At 39.5% G+C, this 23248-nt stretch overlaps 1 protein-coding gene across 1 annotated transcript in view; it reads right to left on the bottom strand.

Moving 5' to 3' along the window:
- The window catches only part of TMEFF1 (transmembrane protein with EGF like and two follistatin like domains 1), a 78443-nt gene that overhangs the window by 44168 nt on the left and 11027 nt on the right, over positions 1-23248 (bottom strand). Inside the window, exons 2-3 of the mRNA XM_080668072.1 lie at positions 11309-11418; positions 1953-2082 (exon numbers count right to left, since the gene is read on the bottom strand). Coding sequence (XP_080524198.1) covers positions 1953-2082; positions 11309-11418 — 240 coding nt within the window. The remainder of the gene's footprint in view (positions 1-1952; positions 2083-11308; positions 11419-23248) is intronic.

Genomic DNA, 23248 nt, shown 5'->3' with positions numbered 1-23248 from the left:
CGGACATCCTTAGTACTCCTGCAGAGGCGGGAGCGGCTCCCACCACCACCGCTGCGCTCGCCAGCTGTCAGCCCAGCTTCTGGCTAAGCAGTGCTCCCCCTGTGGGAGCATACTGACCACCAGGGGCAGCTCCTGCATTGAGTGTGTGCCCCCTGGTGGTCAGTGCAGGTCATAGCAACCAGTCGTTCCACTGTTCGGTCGATTTGCATATTAGCCTTTTATTATATAGGATGCTAGACAACATGGTAAATGTGAGGAATAAATTGATAAATAAGACAGTCCCAGACGATGAGATACTTAATCATTTCCAACCTTTTTACAAACCATGTCCAATTTAAAAAATAAAATATCTAATACCTTCTTTTAGTGTTATTTAAAATTCCCCAATAAATAAAATATTGTTATAACTGCAGAGCCAGTTCAAACTGGTCTTATCCTGTGTCTAACCAGATACTGAGTTGGTTTTTCAAAAACAACAGAACAAATCTATGTCCTACAGCCGTAGCACATGCAGAGGAGAGAATTCTGACCTTCAATAAAACAGGAACCAAAGTTTCACATCCCCTGCCCCTAGCCCCAACCACAGAGCTGAGACTGGACCAGAACTCAATCATGGGAATCCTTTCAGAAGCAAAGGGTCCAGGAAAATCCAGTGCTTAAGCCCTCCCACTGAAATCTGCCCCACCAGCACTTCCACATCCAGCTCCTCCTACCCTAACCCATTAACTTCCACCCCAAACCTCCAATGGGGAGACACATTTGAGCCTTGCCTCCTTGCCTGTGGACATCCCAATAAAGACTTTTTTTTTTCCTCAAAAGCCAATGTCATAGTATTGGCTTCTATGCATGGGCAGCAAGCCATTGCTTGGGAACATCATGACTACCCTGCTAATGAGGATGAGTTCTGTATTTTCACTGTACACACGCCTTCCCCAGCCCACACAACCCACCCAGCCCTAGGATTATGATGTACCTCCCTCGGCAGGGCATACTGCCTTCCCGTTGAGAAATAACGGATCTGGTTAGAAACAGATATGTCAGATAAATAAAATACAGTAAGGCATGTACATTAGAGATATGCACAAAGTGTGAACAAACCTGGAAGAAAGATTTCACAGAGGAGCAAAGGCTTAACCTCGATCTTAAATCATTAAGAGTTTTCAAGGAAACAAAAGAAAATGCTATTTTAGCACAGGGAATAGGACCAAAGAGCAAATGACAATGACAACACTGGCCCATCCAGCAAACAACAAAACTGATATAGTACCTTATAGCTGAGCTCATTCAGTCCTCATTTAGCCACCCCAAGAGGTGATATCCATCTAACAATTTGGGGCTCCGAGTTTGGTTAAGGGACTTGTCCAAGTCATACAGCAAACAAGAGCTGGAACTACTTGAAAGGCAGGTTTTTTTACCCTTATGCAGTGCTCAATTTACCCTCTGCCTTCTAATGTTTAACGTTCACTGCCTATCAAAGCATGTGGTGTCTTAAAATAAAAATCAACAAAATGGGGCCCATATCATGTTCTACCCCAGATCTTATTCTAATAGTCAAACCACAGGCAAAAGAAATGCCAAGTCCCCACAAAAAAAGGCATTGAGCATCTAATGTATACTGAGAAGTTGATACATGACCACTGGGGGTTAATAAAATGAAAGGAATGGATACATCATCATATAAGGGTAGTCTCTACCTTTACTGCTAACCTTCATACAATAATTCTAATTACAATACCTCACCTTCATCACTGCCCCCAAATACAAACGCATGTAGGAAACTGACATTAATGCCTTCCAAAATAAACCACCACCCATTCTTTCCCCCGACTCCCCACACAATCCCCACCAACCCATAAAGCAGTTCTGAGACTACACCTCTGACTGCAAACTTCCTTTTAGAAAATACGGCAGAACCATTCCTTGCATTTACTCAGAAGAATATCACAACATACCAGAGTAGCATGGTCCTCTTGCTACTACTGTGATCTCTTTCTGGTGCTTACAAGCAGCCCTTCTGAGAAAGCATTCGTTTTGATATGTGTCCCCATTTGATGCACAGACGGGAATGTAATTTGTATGGCACTACAAAACAAACAAAAAGAAATATCAGAAATAGGCATGAATATTATTTTGTATTCACGAGTGCAATACCATAGCAGTATGACACACTTCTAACTACAGGATAGTTTTTTCTTTTATTTGGTTTAAAAAAAGAGTTAGACTACTTTCTCCTACCTTCTGCACATTCATAATGAAAAGAACTATTAACTACCCATAAAAATAAGAATGAAAATCCCTTTCCTATCTACTTTATTTGCTTGCTATAAAGATCCAGTAAGATAATTTAAGAGGAAATTGCTGGCAATGTTTATGAGTGCTAAAAATTAAATGTTTTGCCGAAACCGGTTTGGCTCAGTGGATAGAGCGTCAGCCTGCGGACTGAGGGGTCCCGGGTTCGATGCCGGTCAGGGGCACGTACCTTGGTTGCAGGCACATCCCCAGTGGGAGGTGTGCAGGAGGCAGCTGATCGATGTTTCTCTCTCATCGATGTTTATAACTCTCTATCCCTCTCCCTTCCTCTCTGTAAAAAATCAATAAAATATATTTTTTTAAAAAAATTAAATGTCTTGCCCTAGCTGGTTTAGCTCAGTGTATGGAGCGTCGGCCTGTAGACTCAAGGGTCCTGGGTTCGATTCCAGTCAAGGGCACATGCCCGAGTTGCGGGCTCAGTCCCCAGTGGGGGGCATGCAGGAGGCAACCGATCAATGATTCCCTCTCATCATTGATGTTTCGATACCTCTCTTCCTCTCCCTTCCTCTCTGAAATCAATAAAAATATATTTAAAAAAAAAATTTAATGTCTTTTTATTATGATCAAAATTCATTTATTCAATACCTCTGGTACAGTCCCAAGGTAAATGCTATAGACGGCACAAAGAAATACATGATCTTTGTTCTCAGAGAACTTTCCGTCATGTTAGAGCACCATACAAATAGAAAATATATCATATATATATATATACACACACATATATATATTAAAGATAAAGCATGTACTAAATCAAAAGAGTAGACAATAAGTACAATATCTAATACCTACTACTGTAAGCTAGAGTATTCAAGAAAAGCCTACTCAGAGAAAGTGAAATGTGAACTGGGCCTTGAAGGATGAGTAGGAATAAGACAGGTGAAGAAATGACACAAGACCTGCATGTTTTAAAAACTGTAAAACTTCTATATGTCAAAAATGTCATAAACAACTAAAGTCTTAAAATCTGGAGAAAATATATGACACAAGTTATAATCATTATTAAAAAGGAGATTATATAAATTAATAAAAAAATGGACAAAAGACAAATTTACAGAACAATTACAAATGGCCAATTAACATACAAAAAATTGCTGACATTCACTAGTAATCAATAAAATGAGATACTACTTTTAGCTTACAGAACGGGCTATTAAACAAACAAAAACTTCATCTTGCTGGGCAAGAACATAATTTAACAACACATTGCAAGAGTCTTAAAAAAGGAATGCAGTTTTTGATCCAGAATTATATATTTAGAGATCTACCTGAAGGAAACTATTACAGACAAAAATTTATTATAGCCCATGTCAATTTTTTTCAATTATAGTTAATATTATTTTGTATCAGTTTCAGGTGTACAGCATAGTGGTGAGGTAATCACATACTTTACAAAGTGTTTCCCCCAAGCCCAGCTGGCATGGCAGGTGGTTGCACATCAACCTATGACCAGGAGGTAAGAATTCGAATTGTCCCAGTCAGTGCACATGCCCAGGTTGCGGGCTCGATCCCACAGTGTGGAGTGTGGAGGCAGCTGATGGATGATTCTCTCTCATCATTGATATTTCTATCTACCTCTCTCTCCCTTTCCCTTCCTCTCTGAAATCAATATATATATATGGTTTTTAAAGTGTTTCCCCCGATATTACCAGTACTCACCTGGCACCATACATAGTTATTACAATATTGACTATATTCCCTACGCTGTACCTTACATTCCTGACTATTTTGTAACTACCAATTTGTATTTCTTAATCCCTTCACCTTTTTCACCAAGTCATGGATAAACATGTCCCCCAAGACTCCTCCCTCTGACAATCATCCATTTCTTCTAGGTATATATGAGTCTGTTTAAATTTCAAATAAAAATTTATTAGTATAAAAAAAGTAAAAACAATATAAAGCATGTTATATCTGTTCAAGTAATATTACAGTCACTGAGAATTACCTTTTAAAAGAATACTGTGTGGCAGATAAAGGTAACATATTGTTAGATGTAAAGCAGGCAATAATACCACATGTATAAACTTCTGAGAATTTTGTGCCATTTTAAAATGTATTATTTAGTTCACAAAACTGAATGCAAGTTTTAAAATGATATAAGTAAAAATACAGCAAGAAAGTTATATACCATATATGTACATATATACTATATATTCTCAATTACTTAGAAAAAAATAAACATTCATAAAGTAAATCTTGGAACAAAACATCAGTAAGTTTTTTAGATTACTTGTCATGGTTTTTTATTTCCATTATTTTGTGTATTCCTCAATTTTTCTCCAATGCACAAGATTTACTTTTATCATTTATTTACTCTTAAATATGACATGCTACCACAGGTCAAGCACTGGTAAAAACAATCTCTAATAAAATATTTTATGAGCAAGTTTGCATGCTATCCATTATCAGCAGACTCCTACAATAACTTCAATTAAAATTAAAGTTTTACTTTATTGCTCCAATTATTCATGAATCACATCCCTCTATTCTATTCTCTTCCCCTAAATTGTACATAATAACTTGTATGATATCTGCAGGAGTCAATTTTTTTTTTGTAATTAAACAATGCATAATTGTAAAGGAGATCATAAGCTCCAAGTTGTCAAGTGCTAACTCTATGAACTTTTCAACCTCTCAAAGGTGTTAACAGCGCCCCCTAGGCATAGATGCCCCTATGAAAGACTTTTTGGTTGTTAGAATGATACTGTCACTTAGCAGAAAGATTTTTTGGTTGTTACAATGATAAAGAACATTACTGTCATTTAGCAGATGGATTCCATGAATGCTAGCTAGATGTATGTCCTGCAAAGGAAAAAACAGTACCATACAAGAAAGACACACACTCCATACAACTTCTGAATGCTTCTCTAGCCATTCACATGGGAACTATGGCAAGACTTACTATAGATAAATAAGCCTGCTCTGCTATAACTTATCCTAATATTAGCTTTTATTCTAGCATCCACCATACCTCTACATTTTTGTTTTTAGATATTTCTGCTATAAAATTACACTAATCTCTAGTAAATCAAAACATTCATTACAAGTAGATAGATATAAGCATGTGACTATTGTATTGTCTTCTACTGTAATCATGCCCAAGCATTTACATGTTGAATAATTTACAGTAGGATAATTTTACTATAAATTTTTTATTTCTCCTTTACATTGCAATTATACAATATATTGATTTCTTTAATTATGTGTTTATGTAGGTTGCATTATCTATGAATTTCATTAAAGAATAGTAAAGAAACAGAATACAAATTATTGGTTATAAAAAAGGGTCATTAAGTCTGATAGGGCTGAAAATCTCTAAGGTAATAGCAAATATTTATTTAAGAGTTTACCTCTAGTCAACACCAGTGACAAGTTATGTCCTATCTAACTTAAATATCATAACAATCCTGTGAAGCACATGCCTTAGTGCTTAGAGCCTGGGCTCTCATGTAAATGAGTTCCAATCCTGGGTCCGCCATCTATGTGACCATGGGCTAACACTAGTGCCATTACCTGAAAATGGTAATTATGATAATACCTATCTAATAAAGATGTTATGAGGATTAAACAAGAGATATTCATCTTTCGCATTTATATCTGGCCACAGTAAATTCTCAATAAACATTAGCTGGTTTGGGTATTGCTATTATCATTTCTGACTCTTAAGTAGGCCCGGGGTCATAGCTAATAAGTGGAAACCCTCATTTCCTCACAATTGATAACTACACAAGTCATATGTCACCTGGTGGTAGCAACAGAGGACTTAACATAACCTGGGCAATGTCCCTCAAATTCAACCTATCAAGCTCATACCTAGGAGTGAGCATAGGATAGGAGAAGTAGACGGGCTATTCCTTGGTCATTCCATTTCCAAGGGTCTTTCTTAGGAACCTCTCCTTATGCTATGGGAAAATTAAGGGATGTGGGCAATTTTGGCATGGCAACTCCTGACGTAGGCACTGACTCTAGCCCAGCCGTGGGCAAACTACGGCCCCCGGGCCGGATCCGGCTATTCTATCCGGTTCTCTTGCTCTCCCCTCCGCTCCTTTACTTTGAATTTATATTAGTTCACACAAACACTCCATCCATGCTTTTGTTCCGGCCCTCCGGTCCTGTTTAAGAATCCATTGTGGCCCTCGAGTCAAAAAGTTTGCCCACCCCTGCTCTAGCCTAAGGTCTGCCTCCTTTATACCACCTCCCTTACTGGGGGAAAAAACTCTCCACTATACCTTCTCTTGAGCAGGAAGAAAGTGTTTCTGAAGTAGTTTAGAAAATAAGAAAATAATAATGTTGTGATGGTTGATTTAGTGCATCAATTGACCGGACCCCAGGTTGCCCAGATTCAACATTATTTCTGGATGTGTCTGTGAGGGTGTTTCTAGATGAGATTCACATTTGAATCAGCAAACTAAGTGCCCTCCCCATTATAGGTGGGATCATCCAACCCACTGAGGGCCTGAACAGAATGAAAGAGTGGAGGAAGAAAGAATTCCCTCTCTGCCTAACTATTGAATGGGAACCTGGGTTAGTCTTCTGGTTCCCGGGTGTCCGACTCAGACTGAGACTTACATTATCAGCTCACCTGATTCTCAGATCTTCAGACCTGGACTGGAACCAAGAAGAAGAAAGGGAACAGGGAAAACATCATAGGCACTCCTCTTCATATATTACCCGAGTTTTAATGGAAAGATGCAGTATTGATCATTTTTCTTTGTACCAAATTAATAAAAGTAGCTTTGTGTCAGGGGTCCTCAAACTTTTTAAACAGGGGGCCAGTTCACTGTCCCTCAGACCGTTGGAGGGCCGGACTATAGTTTAAAAAAAAAAAAAAACTATGAACAAATTCCTATGCGCACTGCGGGCCCGGGATGAGTCGGCTGCTAAGCAGGACAGGCAGCGGCACCCGGCAGGCCGGATAAATGTCCTCGGCCGTAGTTTGAGGACCCCTGGATATAATGTGGCAAAATATCATAGCTCTTATTTGTAGACTAAAAAAATTTTAGACTTTATTTAAAATCCTGTTATTTTTTTGTTATAATTATATCCCTGAACGCTTATATTAACACTGAAAGCATCCTAAATCATAACCAAGTTTTTTAAGTGAATTGAAAGATATAGCTAAAGCACCCTCATATGTTCAACTGGCTTATGAGATCCTTGTTCTTAAACTGGCAAGAGTCTAAGACAAGTCGTTTATAAGCTTATAAGGAGGCAGAGTAGTAGTCAAAGGAAGGTTCACCCAGCAGCAGGATCAAATCAGCTGCAAGCCCTTAGGCAGTGCTCCTACGAGGCAAGGAACTTTAAACATCTTTATACCCTCAGCATCTAGCCTAGCACGTAGCACACAGCAAGCACTGGATAAATGTCTACTGCTCTTAACTCCTAACGTTTATTTCCCTTTCCTTCTTTGCCACCAGTAAGAATGCAAGGGATTCAGACAGATCATGAGAGGATTTTCTAGCTGTTCAAGCACGTTTAAAAGGTCAAGAACACTATGTCTTTAAGAGTTGCAGGGAAAGACTTTCAAAGAATGAAAATCTAAATCATAAAGACAAAAATAGACAAATAGGATGTGAAAATTTAATACTATCAAAAATGAAAATGACAATAGGATAACTTCTTTAAAATACAGAGTTCTTTTCTGTAATCTAAAGGGAAAAGGAACCGTCTCTAAGGTAAACCTACTAAGTATTTAGTGCTTAAAAGGGAAATTAGGCAGTGCCCTCGGGGGTCCCGGACCTGTCTCCTGCTTCAACAGTGTTTGGACAGAACAGACCCAGGGACGCCCCTTCTTCCAGCCTCCGGCCACTCTCCTGCATCTTATCCAGTCACCACCTTCAGAACCTCCTCCGGGACCAGCCAACACACCGGGGTTTTTTCTACTTTAACTCCTTGTTGCCGAACAACCATGAGCTCCCAAATTCGTCAGAATTATTCCACTGAGGTGGAGGCTGCGGTCAGCCGCCTGGCCAGCCTGCATCTGCGGGCCTCGCACACCTACCTCTCTCTGAGCTTCTATTTCAACCATGAGATGTGGCTCTCGAGAGCGTGGGCTGCTTCTTCCACGAGTTGGCGGAGAAGAAGCGCGAGGGCACTGAGCATTTCTTAAAGATGCAAAGCCAGCACGGTGACTGCATTCTCTTCTAGGACGTGCTAAAGCCTCCCCAGATGAGGGGGCAAAACTCAGGATGCCATGGACCACCCTGGCCTTGGAGAGGAACCTGAACCAGGCTCTTTTGGAGCCGCGGGCCCTGGGTTCTACCCACGTACCTCATCTCTGTGACTTCCCGGAGAACCACTTCCTGGGTGAGGAGGTGAAACTCATCAAGAAGATGGGCGACACCTGGCTCACATCCACAGGCTGCCGGCCCCCAGGCTGGGCTGGGTGAGTATCTCCTTGAAAGACTCACCCTCAAGCACCACGAGGAGCCTTCGGAGCCCAGAGGCCTTTGAGAGGCCCCTCTCATCCCCTGGTGTCTGGCTGTTACCTGAGCCTCTCCCCGAAACTATTAGCCATTCTTTAACCACCCCGAAGCCATCTCCATGCATGGGACCAGATGAAACAATAAAGCTTTTTGCAGAAAAAAAAAAAGGAAAGAAGACACATTTGTATAAGACAGGCTATTTCTAGAAAGAAATACAAGAAGTAATAGATGTTGCCTCTGAGAAAAGCAATTGGTAGTCTGTAATGGTAGGAAGACATTTTTCTTTATAGTATCTACTAGAGCAGTGGTCGGCAAACTGCGGCTCTGTTGACTAATGAGTTTGCCGACCACTGTACTAGAGGCCTGGTGCACGAATTTGTGCATGGTTGGGGTCCCTCAACCTGGCCGGTGATTGCGGCGACCAGGGCCATCTCACCCAGTCCCAGTCAGAGCCAATGGGGGCCGGCTGGCTGGGGAGGGACCAAGGAAGTTGGCCGGCCAGCCCGGGAGGGACCGCGGAAGGGCTCCAGAGCATATCTGGCCCTCTTGCCCAGTCCTGATCAGCCAGACCCCAGCAGCAAGCTAACCTACTGGTCGGAGCATCTGCCCCCTGGTGGTCAGTGCACATCATAGCGACTGGTCAACCGAATGGTCGGACACTTAGCATATTATGATTTTATTATATAGGATATTCTTATATATTGTTCAAGGTGTTTACTATGAGCATATAGTATTACTCTTTTAAAAATATCAAAACAGTACCTATATGTAGATTCTCATGAGATTATACAAACTTTTATATATATTATATATAATGTTTAGAACAGTTAATGAATAAAATGCTCAGCACAGTAAACAATATATAAGTGTTCAAATAATGTATTGTATATCATGTACACACCTACATATACATATGTATAACACATACTGTACATACACATATATATATAAATATATCTCTACAAACCACTATAAGGGAAAAAGAAAATACTCCCCCAAATAGGCAAAGAATATGAAATATTAATTCACAAAAAAGTAGCCAGTAAATAGTAAACATTTTTAATAGCTCTGGTTATCAAATTAAAATGTTTTTTGCCTTTCAGATTTATAAAATGTAAAAGGACTTCAAAATCTACTACCCACAAGCCGAGGAGAAATAAGCAGTCTAGTATATTGCTATTGGTGAAAATGTGAATCTGCCCATAAGCATCTCATTCACCCAACAATTCCACATCAAGGAATTTAATCTAAGGAAATTATAAGACAATTGAAAGAGGGAAACAGCTCCAGTCTTCTTAATACAGGGTAGCTAAAACACTAATAAAAAATAAAAAAAAAAACTACAATCTTTCTGGGTTGCAGAACCAGAGGTCAGAGTTCAGGACAACTGAAAAGTGAGAGAGAAAATACCTGAAAGGAGAATCAGGGGGAGTCCAGCTTCTGTACACAAACTCAGACCAAACCTCTGGCTGACTTCTGAGCCACTCACGGGGCATATTTCAAGCTGCCAAGCTCAGGCTAAAAAAATGAACTGATTTTTGTGTTGCTGCCACAATAGGGAAAACAAGATGTTGCCATTCGAGTTCAGCCAATTCAACTGTTTCATAAATGAAACAGTGGGTATGATTAGAACAAGATTATGATTGGGGGGAAAAAAATTCTAGTTCCTTCTTTGTTTCATCTGAAATCCTGAATCAGGGACCATCTTATGAGCAACATTCTAAAAACAGATTATAATTCAATCATATAAAATGAACAAAAAGAAACAACTGAGTGTACCTCATTTTGCTTCCTTTCTTTTTTTTTAAATATATTTTTATTGATTTTAGAGAGGGAGGGAGGGAGGGAAGGAGAGAGAGAGAGAGAGAGAGAGAGAAACATCAATGATGAGAGTGAATCATTGATCAGCTGCCTTCTGCACACCCCACACCAAGTTCGAGCCAGCAACCCAGGCAAGTGTCCTGACTGAGAATCGAATCGTGACCTTCTGGTTCATAGATCAATGCGCAAACACTAAGCAAATCTGGCCGGACCTGCTTCTTTTCTTTTTACTTCTTTTTAAACAATAGAATTACAACTAAAACAGCACCTGAAAAGCAAAGATCTTAGTCTGAAGTTACCCATTCTAGTCCATCTCTAACCGTGACCTACCCTCGGGCATCAAGTCAGTGATGTTCTTTGGCCTAAAAAGATGAGAAAGCAGCAAATAAGGAGGGAAAGAAATGGACCAGAAAGAGAAGGAAAGGGGGGAAATGTCCACATTTTAAATAAGAGACTCAACTACAACCTGTACTTTGTTTCCCTTGGGTGACAATTATACATTTGAATAGAACTTTAATATTTTTTCAAAGCATCTCCACATCTGCTATTGACAGTCTCTCCATTTACTGGTAGTTCAAGGAAAGGAGCATAGAAGGTAATAGCACTTCATCTGGGAAGAAAGAATTAGTGGGCTTTGAGTCCAACTTCCTTATGGGGTCCAAGGTTTTTTAAGCTTTGTAATTTGAAGAATGAAGAATTACAAAACATGAGAAATGTAAAAAAGATTTCAAAATAGGGTTGGGTTTTCTCACCTGAAATTGACATGCACATTTCAAACCATCTCCGTCTTCTTTACAGACGCCTCCATATTTACATGATGATTCATCACAAACTCTTACATCAGACTCCCTCACATTTAATTCTGTAAAAGAGGAAAAATTGTTTCATATATATGTGTTTGTCTTTTTGTAACAAAATATACAAATATAAGTAAATGAAAAAGAAATTCTTAAAATTTATAGAGCATTTCATTCACAAGAATAATAATAAGAAGACATAAATAATATACAAAAAGCAAGTTCTATAGGACACAAAATGTTCAGGATTCCCCAATGAGACTCTTGCATAATAAAATGCAAGTAATCCAAACCAAAATAAAATGCAAGATTTAAATTTCAGAATTTCACATAATTCCGAAGGTAAATCAACAATTTTTCTATTTTGGACTCCCAAGACCTTAGGGTAATCATCTTAGTATTGTTTTAATATTTTAAATTATTTTTCTAATGACTGCTACTTTTAAGGATAACAAATAAATACACAATGTATACAAATATGAATTCATTATGTTGTAACCTGAAACTAATATGTCAATTAAGCCTCAATAAAAAAAATTAAAAAGAAAAAAAAAGACAAGTCACATCCAGAATAACATCATTTATACAAAGCTCTAAACCCATGAAAAATAAAACATTGTTTAGTTTAGGGGTATTCTTTTATTAGATGATAAAAATATTACATGACAAGATTTTAAGCATTTTCAATCATCATTTAAGAAGTCAAAAAAGATAAAAGAGAAAACGGAATAAAAGTAACTAAAAGGAATAATAATTATTGTGGTACCTAGAATAAATTTAGGATGATCATTATTTATTCTAGACAAATAAACCACTTTAATTACAAAGGAATTATAAAGTGAACTTGAATTTCATACAATAGGTAAATGTGGAGCATTTATGTGCACAAAATTAAAGAGATTCGAAATTTATCAGACTTAAAAAATTTTAATCACTGATTTAATTTTTTTCTACTGCAGGAAACACAGCCAATACTAGCATTCTGTGGTCATTTTGCTCCCACTCCAAGACTGTCAGTCTTGCTCTAAAAGCATCAAATTAAGGTTTCCAGGAAACCAAATAAACTGCTTCAAGGTAGTGCTATGTGAAGCTGCCAATCATGCGAAATTGGGTAAAAACCACTACCAAGCAATTTTCACATTTTGCATGCGGGGAATGAGAGCTACAACAAACGCTTTTATGCAAACAATAAACAAATGATTGTTTAAAAAACACATCCCAGTGCAGTGGGAGCAGAGAGGCCTAAGTTAGCTTCTGACTGACACCCATAGCTGCAACTCTGGGAAGGGCACGGGGTCTCCTGCAGCTCTAGATCAAGGTGAGGTCGTGGCAAGCAGATCTCCGGGAGCAATTCTCCAGCGATCCCTCATCCCTAGAGGAGCTAGAAGTCCTATCTTAATAGGAAAAGGTAGAAGTCATGAAATGCTGATTACCTGATTATTAGTCGTTTTACTTTATGCCTATCCTGCTATCAAATCCATGTTATTTTCCTGTGTTAATGTATTAAATGTGGTTATTTATTTGATCAGAAGCAATTGATTATCTACTATGTAACTAGTCCTATGCTAAGAATTTGGGACTCAGAAAAATACGTAAGAGAGAGCGTATGATCTTGCTAACATACGGAGCAATTAGTGATGAATTCAATGTAGCCTATAATAAAGAGGACAGCTGTGTAATACAGACTATGACTGCTCTTGAAATTTCAAGAAGTAGTAAATTTTTAAAAATAGATTTGAAGCACAGGGTGCAATGTCAGAGATGGTAAGACTTGCATTGATCTTGAAAAATTAGTAAGACCTTTATTCTGATTATAAAACTAATATAGGCCAAGTCGGTGTGGCTCAGTGGCTGAGCATTGACCTATGAACCAGAAGATCACAGTTCAATTCCTGGTCAGGACACATGCCCGGGTTGCGGGCTGGATTCTCCACGTGCAGGAGACAGCCGATCAATGGTTCTCTCTCATCATTTATGTTTCTATCTCTCTCACCTTTTCCCTTCTTCTCTGAAATCAATAAATATGTGTTTTAAACTAATATAGAATCATTATACAGAATTTATAAAATATGTTTAAAAATAAAGAATGTTTGAATTGCCCTTAATATGTGAGTCATATCAAAAGAGAGAAAAGAATGTTCTTATCTAGGAAAACCACCTTAGTGAAAGAGACATACATCATTTAATAGTACACCTAAATATTAATACCATTGGTTCCCAAACTACAGATATTAGGAAAATTAGTGTCATAGACTAGAGTGTACCTTCATCTTTTAAAAAAAAGTAAGAATTTCATTTCCTCAATGGAAAGAATTTTCTCATTTTAGAGTTTTCTTCGCTTATATTTCTAAATTGTCAGAATGTGAGATTGCTAGCTGTCAATAAAACTAAGGTTCGACAAGTAAGTAAAGAATATTAACAGAAAATTCCAGCAGTGTTTTATGAGAACACATCATCCTGAATGTCACAAGGTCATGAACGTACCTTTTGAATTGTTTTGTTATTGTGGTAGTCACTGCTAATGGCCTACTTTGAATCTATTCTCCCCTTCTTACTTAATAAGGGAACCTCGATTTTGTCCAGGAAAAAAAAGGTACTCAGCTAAATAATCTGTATTTCCCAGACTGCCTCACTCGTTGCCACAGTTCCTAAGTAAGCACTGCCCCTCCCTCCCTCATTCTTCCATTCCTCTTCCTGCCTGGAGAGCAGCAAACCTGTGCCCAAGGTTATGGCAGCTATCTTACAGGCAAGCAGATGAAAGCTACAAATTAAAGAGAATTAGGGAGTCACCACCACTACCCTGTTTTCATCCCTCCAGACTTACTGTTATAATAAACAAACAAACACAAAAATAAAGCCCTTATTCAAGCCACAGGTTATTGGCACCTGTAATTAAACACAATCCTGATACAATGAGTGCATATAAATTTAATTAAGATAACTTCCGAGCACAAGTCTTAAGTTTATGCTATGTCGTGTAATAAAATTGATTTATCAAGACCATCATGACTTCCTGGTGCTCTGATTCCTCACAAATATGAGAATCACAGCCTTAGCTCAAACTCAGAACAGGAGGAATTCTATTGTGGGATCACCTTCTGAATGTTATTTCAAGTATTCTGTACAGGACCAGCCATCAAGGGGGACGCTACTCCCTGTCAGCGGTGATGATGATTACACACCTGCCTTCCTGAGCCCAAAATGGACATTCAGCAAAATAGATGAGCCATTATTGAAGCCCTCAAAAGTCAGCTCTCCAAGTAGAAATATTTTACACAAAGCAGCACTCAGAAGAATGGCTCTAAACAGAAATATTTTGCTTTGGTTGCAAATCTGCCCATCACACATCTCTCTACATGTAAGACTTGTCTCAATTTTCATCATTTCAAAGCTGGGGAACAATACACACCAGGGGAGGAACCCTCCCTACCTATGGACCTGAGGTGTCAAAATCCCTAACTTTTGGCAGCACTGACTGGATTCAGGCTGCAGTTCAAAATGGGACCCGCTGGCTCCCTAGAATAGTATTTATGACTTTTCTACCTCCCTTCCATTAAACAGAGTGCAGTTCTGAGGATCTTATGAGTTAACTAACACAGAGAGCCAAAGGTGATTAAACTATGCAAGCTGTTACAGCAGAATTCAGGGCTTCTCAACCTGGGCACTACTGACATTTGGGGTTAGATTATTCTTTGTTGTAGGGGACTCTCCTGTGCACTGGAGGGTGTTTAGCAACATCTACCCATTAGGTGCCAGCGATAACATTTGACAAAAGTGAAAATAAATTGTATCTATGAAAACAAAATTGAATGCTATTAAAAGACTTTTAGCCCTAACCGGTTTGGCTCAGTGGATAGAGCGTCGGCCTGTGGACTGAAAGGTCCCAGGTTCGATTCCGGTCAAGGGCATGTACCTTGGTTGCGGGCACATCCCCAGTAGGAGGTGTGCAGGAGGCAGCTGATCGATGTTTCTCTCTCATCGATGTTTCTAACTCTCTATCCCTCTCCCTTCCTCTCTGTAAAAAAACAATAAAATATATTTTTTTAAAAAAAAAGACTTTTAAAAAAGCAAGGTGCTTTTTAAAAATCGCTGTTGCATTAGGTAAAGACAAGATAAAAATCTAGACTTCTACATCCACAAGTCTATCAGTTCCTTTCTTAAAAGATTAAAACTGGAATTTATAATCAATGTATTATGAATGGTGTTTATTCTAGAAAGGGGAAATTTCAACTATTCTCAAAAAAAATTTGCTCGATGGTGTGGTTCGGTGGTTGAGCATCAACCAGGGAACCAGGAGGTCACAGGTTCGATCCCTGCTGAGGGTGTGCAGAGATGTTTCCATCTCTATCTATCTCTTTCTCTCTTTCTTTCTCTCTTTCTTTCTCTCTCTCTCTCTAAAATCTTTCTCTCTCTCTCTTCCTCTCTCTCTAAATTCTGCAACTTCGTTCAAAATGTTGTTTAATAAGTTTATATCTTTTAAGTTAAAATAAAATGCCACATACATTTATGAATCATTTTTGTAACTCTCCACTTTAAATAACTTTCTTGATTAACCAACTAACTACCAGAAGCTTACAGCAGCAAGACAAGGGGGTCTCCTACTATACAGAGTGAGGCAAAAGTAGATCTACAGATGTCAGTATGTGAAACACAGTTTATTCTTATACTAGAGGCCCGGTGCACAAAATTTGTGCACTGGGGGGGGGGGGATGTCCCTCAGCCCGGACTGCACCCTCTCCAATTTGGGACCCCTCAGGGATCCAATTTGCCAGCAGTTGGACATCCCTTTCACAATCTGGGACCGCTGGCTCCTAACCACTACCTGCCTGCCTGCCTGATCACCCCAACCGCCTCTGCCTGCCTGCCTGATTGCCCCTAACTGCCTCTGCCTGCCTGCCTGATCACCCCTAACTGCCTCTGCCTGCCTGCCTGATCACCCCTAACTGCCTTTGCCTGCCGGCCTGATCGCCGCCTAACTGCTCCCCTGCCGGCCTGATCGCCCCCAACTGCCCTCCCCTGCCAACCTGATCGCCCCCTAACTGCTTGCTCCCCGACACCGGCCTGATCGCACCCCTAACTGCTTGCTCCCCCACACCTGCCTGATCTCACCCCTAACTGCTTGCTCCCCTGCTGGCCTGATCACCCCTTACTGCTTGCTCCCCTGCTGGCCTGATCGCCCCTAACTGCCTCTGTCTCGGCCCCGGCCACCGTGGCTTTGTCCGGAAGGAATTTGGACATCTAGAAGATGTCCAGTCGACCTGGTCTAATTAGCATATTACCCTTTTATTAGTATAGATTAACATTTATTAGTCATTGTATTCTTTCCCATAGGAACATGTGTAAACCTATTTTTGCTCATGCTGTCTATAAAATGTTCTGCCCTCAGCCATCCCATTATGTTATCTCATCTTGTCTCTTCTCCCTCAGCAGTCTCATCCACTCCCACCACTCTGAGTCTTCAAATCTGGTTTCCCCCAACCTTATTAAAGCCATCTCATCTGGTTTAGCCCATGCTATTTCCAGTCTCCAGAGCCTACTGGGGAAAGCCCTATAAATTAATGCTCTCAAAGTACTTATCAACATGTGGAAATCTTTAGTGCACTTCTAAGTGATTCCTTACTGACTCCCCCCAGGACACGTTCAAACTTTTTACCTTGTTCTTTAGAATAACCCAATTTCAATGGATTTATACACATTGTTGAGATGTTACTAGTACTTGGGAAACCTTCCATTTTTTAGAAAAGCACAGCAATCCATCTGACAGGACCCCTGTGGGACAGTTTCACTCCCAAAACAAGTCCAGCTTTTTCCTGACCCTGCAGCCAATTGTCTAGGAGACAGTTCCACAATCTCTACACTGAAAACACATTTAAAATATTTTAACACTGCCGAAACCGGTTTGGCTCAGTGGATAGAGCGTCGGCCTGCAGACTGAAGGGTCCCGGGTTCTATTCCGGTCAAGGGCATGTACCTTGGTTGCGGGCACATCCCCAGTAAGGAGTGTGCAGGAGGCAGCTGATCGATGTTTCTCTCTCATCGATGTTTCTAACTCTCTATCCCTCTCCCTTCCTCTCTGTAAAAAATCAATAAAATATATTTTAAAATAAATAAATAAATAAAATAAAATATTTTAACACTTAAAATACCCCACACCAGGAAATGATGTGGTACAGCCATGGAATATTATACAGCTATTTTATCTGACAATATGAAAATATGCAGATGAATGTCAAGTGACAAAGCAGAAGACAAAACTTAACAAAAGCACTATGACTGCACATGAAAAACACATGTAGGAAAATCCAGCCAGGAAAAAACAAAAATGGTACCAGGGACTGTGTAAACAGCCAGTTAAACAATGATTTCTTCCTCTAGTCCAGTGGACAACAAACTCATTAGTCAACAGAGCCAAATATCAACAGTACAACGATTGAAATTTCCTTTGAAAGCCAAATTTTTTAAACTTAAACTATATAGGTAGGTACATTGTTATTAACTTAATTAGGGTACTCCTTCAATCGCACTGTACGTGCACGCCCGCACGTGGTATTTTGTGGAAGAGCCACACTCAAGGGGCCAAAGAGCCGCATGTGGCTCATGAGCCGCTGTTTGCCGACCACTGCTCTAGTCTATATGGTTGTATAGGGGTGCAGGGGGTGATTTCTAACACAACCCCAGAGACAATTTGCTATGTAACTGACAAAGCATTAGTTTGGAGGTCAGTAGAGCCAGGTTCACATGCTAGCTCTTCACCTTTTAGGATATTAACACCTTCCTTAGATATTGTAATGGTTAGATCTGTACTAAAAAGCCTCGAGCAAATGGGTATTAAAATTTCACTTCTTTTATTGCCTCAGACCAATGTGAGGGACACCTTTAATGACACAAATGACTAAAAACAACAACAACAACAACAACAAAAAACACTTCAGGGTAAAATTGAATAATAGATTTGGTAAACATTGACTCCAGTCCCAGGAAATGGGATGAATTAGAAATTAAATTCTCTTCAACTTATTTACTAAATTAACCAGTAGTTATCCTATCTAATAAAAGGGTGATATGCAAATTGACTGCCACTCCAACACACAAGATGGCTGCCCCCATGTGGTCAAAGATGGCTGCCCCTATGTGGACACAATATGGCCTCCACAAGATGGCCAGCAGGGGAGGGCAGTTGGAGGGGGACCAGATCAGCAGGGGAGGGCAGCTGGGAAGGACCAGGCCTACAAGGAAGGGCAGTTGGGGGGGACCAGGCCTGCAGGGGAGGGCAGTTGGGGGTGACCGGGCCGGCAGAGGAGGGCATTTGGGGGCAACCATGCCTGCAGGGGAGGGACGTTGGGGGTGTCCAGGCTGGCAGGGGAGGGCAGTTAGGGGCAATCGGGCCAGCAGGGGAGCAGTTAGGCGTCGATCAGGCTGGCAGGCAGAAGCAGTTAGGGGCAATCAGGCAGGCAGGAAGGCGAGAGTTTAGCAGCCAGCAGTCCTGGATTGTGAGAAGGATACCCGACTGCCTGTTGGGATCGGGCCTAAACGGGCAATCAGGCATCCCTCGAGGGGTCCCATATTGGAGATGGTGCAGGTTGGGCTGAGGGACACATTCCCCCCCCCCCACCCCGTGCACGAATTTCATGCACCGGGCCTCTAGTCTTCAACCATAAAGACATGAGGGAGAAAATAACCTGTATTCAGTATTTCGTGATACAAAACCAAAAGCAGTTTACATTAATATTAAAAAGCATTGACAGCAGAGATGACTAAAACTTCTCTAAGCTATATTTATGCAGAGAAATTTCACATATGCCACAAAGTTATCTAACTCCAATATTTTTCATCCCATTCTACATACTACTACTGTCAACCTACCCTTTGTTAAATGCCACTTTGATGGTGTCAATCGTCCACCCGAACACCTACCATCATTCCCTGCTGCCTCCTTCAGTTCTAAATGCCTGTGTCAGGATGCTCAGCCAAGGTGACGAGGAGGACAACCTATCACATGATCAGAAGGAAAAAAAGACCTAGATCCCCCGCTGGGTACTAAAGGTATTCATGGTGTTTCTAGCCCTATCCAGCCCCAACCAAAGGTCTTGAACTGAGGTACTCTCTCCCGTACTCCTATTTCTGACTAGCTTGCCAAACCTGTGTGTTTCCTTCTCACAGACCCATAAACTAAATCTGATATATTAGAGTTTTTCAAAAGAATAATGGAGAATCTGCACACTTCCTAACACGATAACATGAAGGTTTCTTTACAAGGCAGATTTTCAAAAATGTAAAACACAACTTGTGTTTTAATGCCTATTTTAAAAATTTGGAAGATAGATACACCAAAACAGAAACCACCGTTATCTCTTGGGAAAATTTAAACTTTCTCCTCTAATTCTGTATTTTTCTGAATTGAGTTTTACAATGAACTTTTATTACTTTTAAAATCAGATCAAACAATTATATACTACAACACGTAAGAACCTTTAAAATATACGTTAAGTGAAAGAAGCCAGGCACAAAATACTGCATACTGTATGATTCCATTCATATGAAATGTCCAGAATAGGTAAACCCATAAAGACACCAAATCTCTATGTGGATGCCTGGGGAAAGGGGCAGAGAAATATTGGGAATGACCTGTAAATAGGTCTGGAAATTCTTTTGGGGGTAATGAAAATGTTCTGTAATTAGGTAGTAGATAGTGGTGATGGTTGCACAACTTAGTGAATATATTAAAAATCACTGAACTGTGTACTTTAAAGTGGTAAAATTTATATTATGTGAATGATATCTCAATAAAAATAAAAATAATCTTAAAAATCAGATAAATCATATTAAATTTTGAAAAAACACAAACAGGCATTATAACTTGGTATTTAAGGAGCAGACCCTAGAACCAGACCATCTAGATGAGTATCCTGGCTCTGTCACGCATCAGCTTTATTTGACCTTAGTAATTTACCTCTGTGCCTCCATTCCTGCATCTGTACAAGAGGGTAATAATAGTACCTATCTCATAATGTTGACGGGGACCTCAATAAAGACATGGAAGGCACGCAGAGCAGTGCAGGACACATCATAAGGGTTATATTAAAAGTTAGCTTCTCGCCTGGCCAGTGTGCCTCCGTGGTTGAGCATCAACCTATGAACTGGGAGGTCACGACTGGATTCCCAGTTGGGCACATGCCCGGGTTGGGGGTTCCATCCCCAGTGGGGGGTGTGCAGGAGGGCAGCCAATCAGTGATTCTCTCTCATCATTTATGTTTCTCTCCTTCTCTCCCTCTCCCTTCCTCTCTAAAATCAATAAAAAGATATATTTTTTAAATACATTTTTATTTATTTTAGAGAGGAAGGGAGAGGGAGAGAGAGATAGAAACATCAATGATGAGAGAGAATCATTCATTGGCTGCCTCCTGCACGCCCCCCACTGGGGATCGAGCCCACAACCCAGGCATGTGCCCTTGCCTGGTATCGAACCTGGGACCTTTCAGTCTGTAGGCCGATGCTCTATCCACTGAGCCAAACCGGCCAGGGCAATAAAAATATATATTTTTTAAAATCCACTGTGAAGTGAAAAAAAAAGTTATAAAACTATATGAAGAGTTATAATCCCATTTTTTAACAACATATACATGTTTATATTTTAAGATTTTCTAAGTGCATTCAACACATTTCCTCCAACAAAATTTTTTAAATATCAATAAATAAATCTGAACACAAGAACATCATCCTCCGCCTTTATTTTTAACCATGACTATTCCTTAGTGTCTGTCTGCAACACTAAGTGTAATAGGAGGAGGTAGCCAGAATCCAGGGAAGTCCCCCACAAAGACAAAAATCCACAAAACAACCGGGTGGCACTGGAGAACACGGTATTAACTATTTTAAAAGAGAATTTTTAAAGAACTTCACAAAACTCCGGTGCATTAGAAAGAGCACCGAGTTGTTGGGTTTCTAATTATTTGATTAACTACAAGATCTTGACCAATCCCAGTTGCCTGGAGCAAAAACAGGTAAATAATAATCCCTTCTAGGACTGCAAGGACTAAGTGAGATAAATAATACTAAATTTTGATATTTTTGCCAAACATAGCTGATTAGTGAAATCTTTACAAAAGAGCATTGGAAACTATAAAGGATACTTCTCATCTTTGGTTGAAACAACCATAACCCAAACTTTAAAGCAACCACACCTTAAACCCCAGCAAAATGTTGTGAAACAGTGAAGAATTGAAAAAATAATAATAACTAAGTCTAATTAAATGGCAATTAGGAAGCGCTATGGTCTGAACTAGAAAAGGAAAGCAATAATGGTAACACAGTTGCACCACCTAAAAAATATCTCAAATTACCCTGAAGAGAACAAATACTATGAAAATGAACACAGGACACTAAACAGCTGAGCTGACTAGGGAACAATGAAGAAACTAAATATATCAATAAGGCTGTAAACAACAGAACTGATACGGAAATGTCAGCAGTTTAGATTCACGTACAAAACAGTATCTGATGAAAGCTGACAAGACAAAATAAACTGAATTTTAAAATTCTGAAAGGAAATCTGACCTATGAACAATAGCGACTCCAGGTTAAACAAAAAAATGCCAAAACACACACTAACATCAAGAAAAAGGTTCAAAATATTGCTGGTATAAAATGAAATAACTTCAGCATAAACATTAAGCTATTAAAGAGGCAGATGGCAATCATCAAACATTTCTGTATATTTTTCATTATTCCTCAAATTTTTTACATTGTACAAATACTGCCTTTATAACCAAGAAAAAAAGTGTGATTTTTTTTTTCTTTTCCTTTTTTTTTTTTTCAAACCATGGAAAAGAGAGGCTCAGAACACTTGCACAAAAATGAGAGAAATGGAGCTGGGGCTGAAAGCATACTACCTGTCAAAGATTTTGAAATTGGAAGAATATGCTAAGAACATCAGAACCTGAAGTGACTTTTCAAAAAATGATGAAACAACTGAGCCATGAAAAATACATGACACTGGTAAAAACTATATATTAAAATAGTAGCAAAGGATTAAAATCATTTGATACACTAAAAGCAACTGCTAAGGGGATTTTATAATTTAAACATAGAATTTTTAAGTGCATGAGAAGTAGGCCGAGTCCTGAATGCTTCATTTCTCCCATGAGAGACGCTAATAATGAAACTAATAGTAGGAATAATGAAAACAATTTTGTTAGAACAATGTCTCTAACAATGGAAAAAAAAAAAAAAGAGGGATAAGGAGGATGGATGACATTATCTTCCAATCCAACTTAAAAAAAAAAAATGAGAATTCAAATTCCATTAAAGAAACCACATATGTATACTGGAGAAATGAGGAATAAAAAAATATGAACTTAAAGGAACTTATCTCACATAAATGTTTCTCTCCCTTTCCCTTCTTTTCTCTCTCTAGAAGTCAATTTAAAAAAAAAAAAAAAGAATAAGGTTGGGTATAATAAATGAAGTCAAAAAAAGACAATAACAATGGCTAGGATGTAGAGAAACTGGAACCATCAGACGTTGCTGATGAAAACATAAAATGGTACAGGCACTTTGGAAAACAGTTTAGCAGTTCCTCAAAATGTTAAACACAGAGTTACCTTTGACCCAGTAATTCTAGCCCTAGGAATAAGTCCAAGAGAATTAAAAACATATTTCTACACAAAAACTTGTACATGAATGTTCACAGCACCATCTATATATATAAAAAACCTGTGGTCGTGATGCCCTAACACCGTAATGACCGATCAGCAAGAGGCTGCATGCGCGTGGTGAGGCATGCGAGGGTGGGCAGGGACTTGACTCTGAAGGACTTGACCGGAGGTGTGGGTGGGTTTCTGGGTCCCGCCTCCCACTGTGGCGGTGGCGACCACGGGACTCTTTCTCGGTCTTGCC

This window comes from Plecotus auritus (genome assembly GCF_963455305.1).
Source record: "Plecotus auritus genome assembly, chromosome: 5".
In the NCBI taxonomy this organism is placed as follows: Eukaryota; Metazoa; Chordata; class Mammalia; order Chiroptera; family Vespertilionidae; genus Plecotus; species Plecotus auritus.
This window is presented reverse-complemented; position numbering and strand designations above follow the sequence as displayed.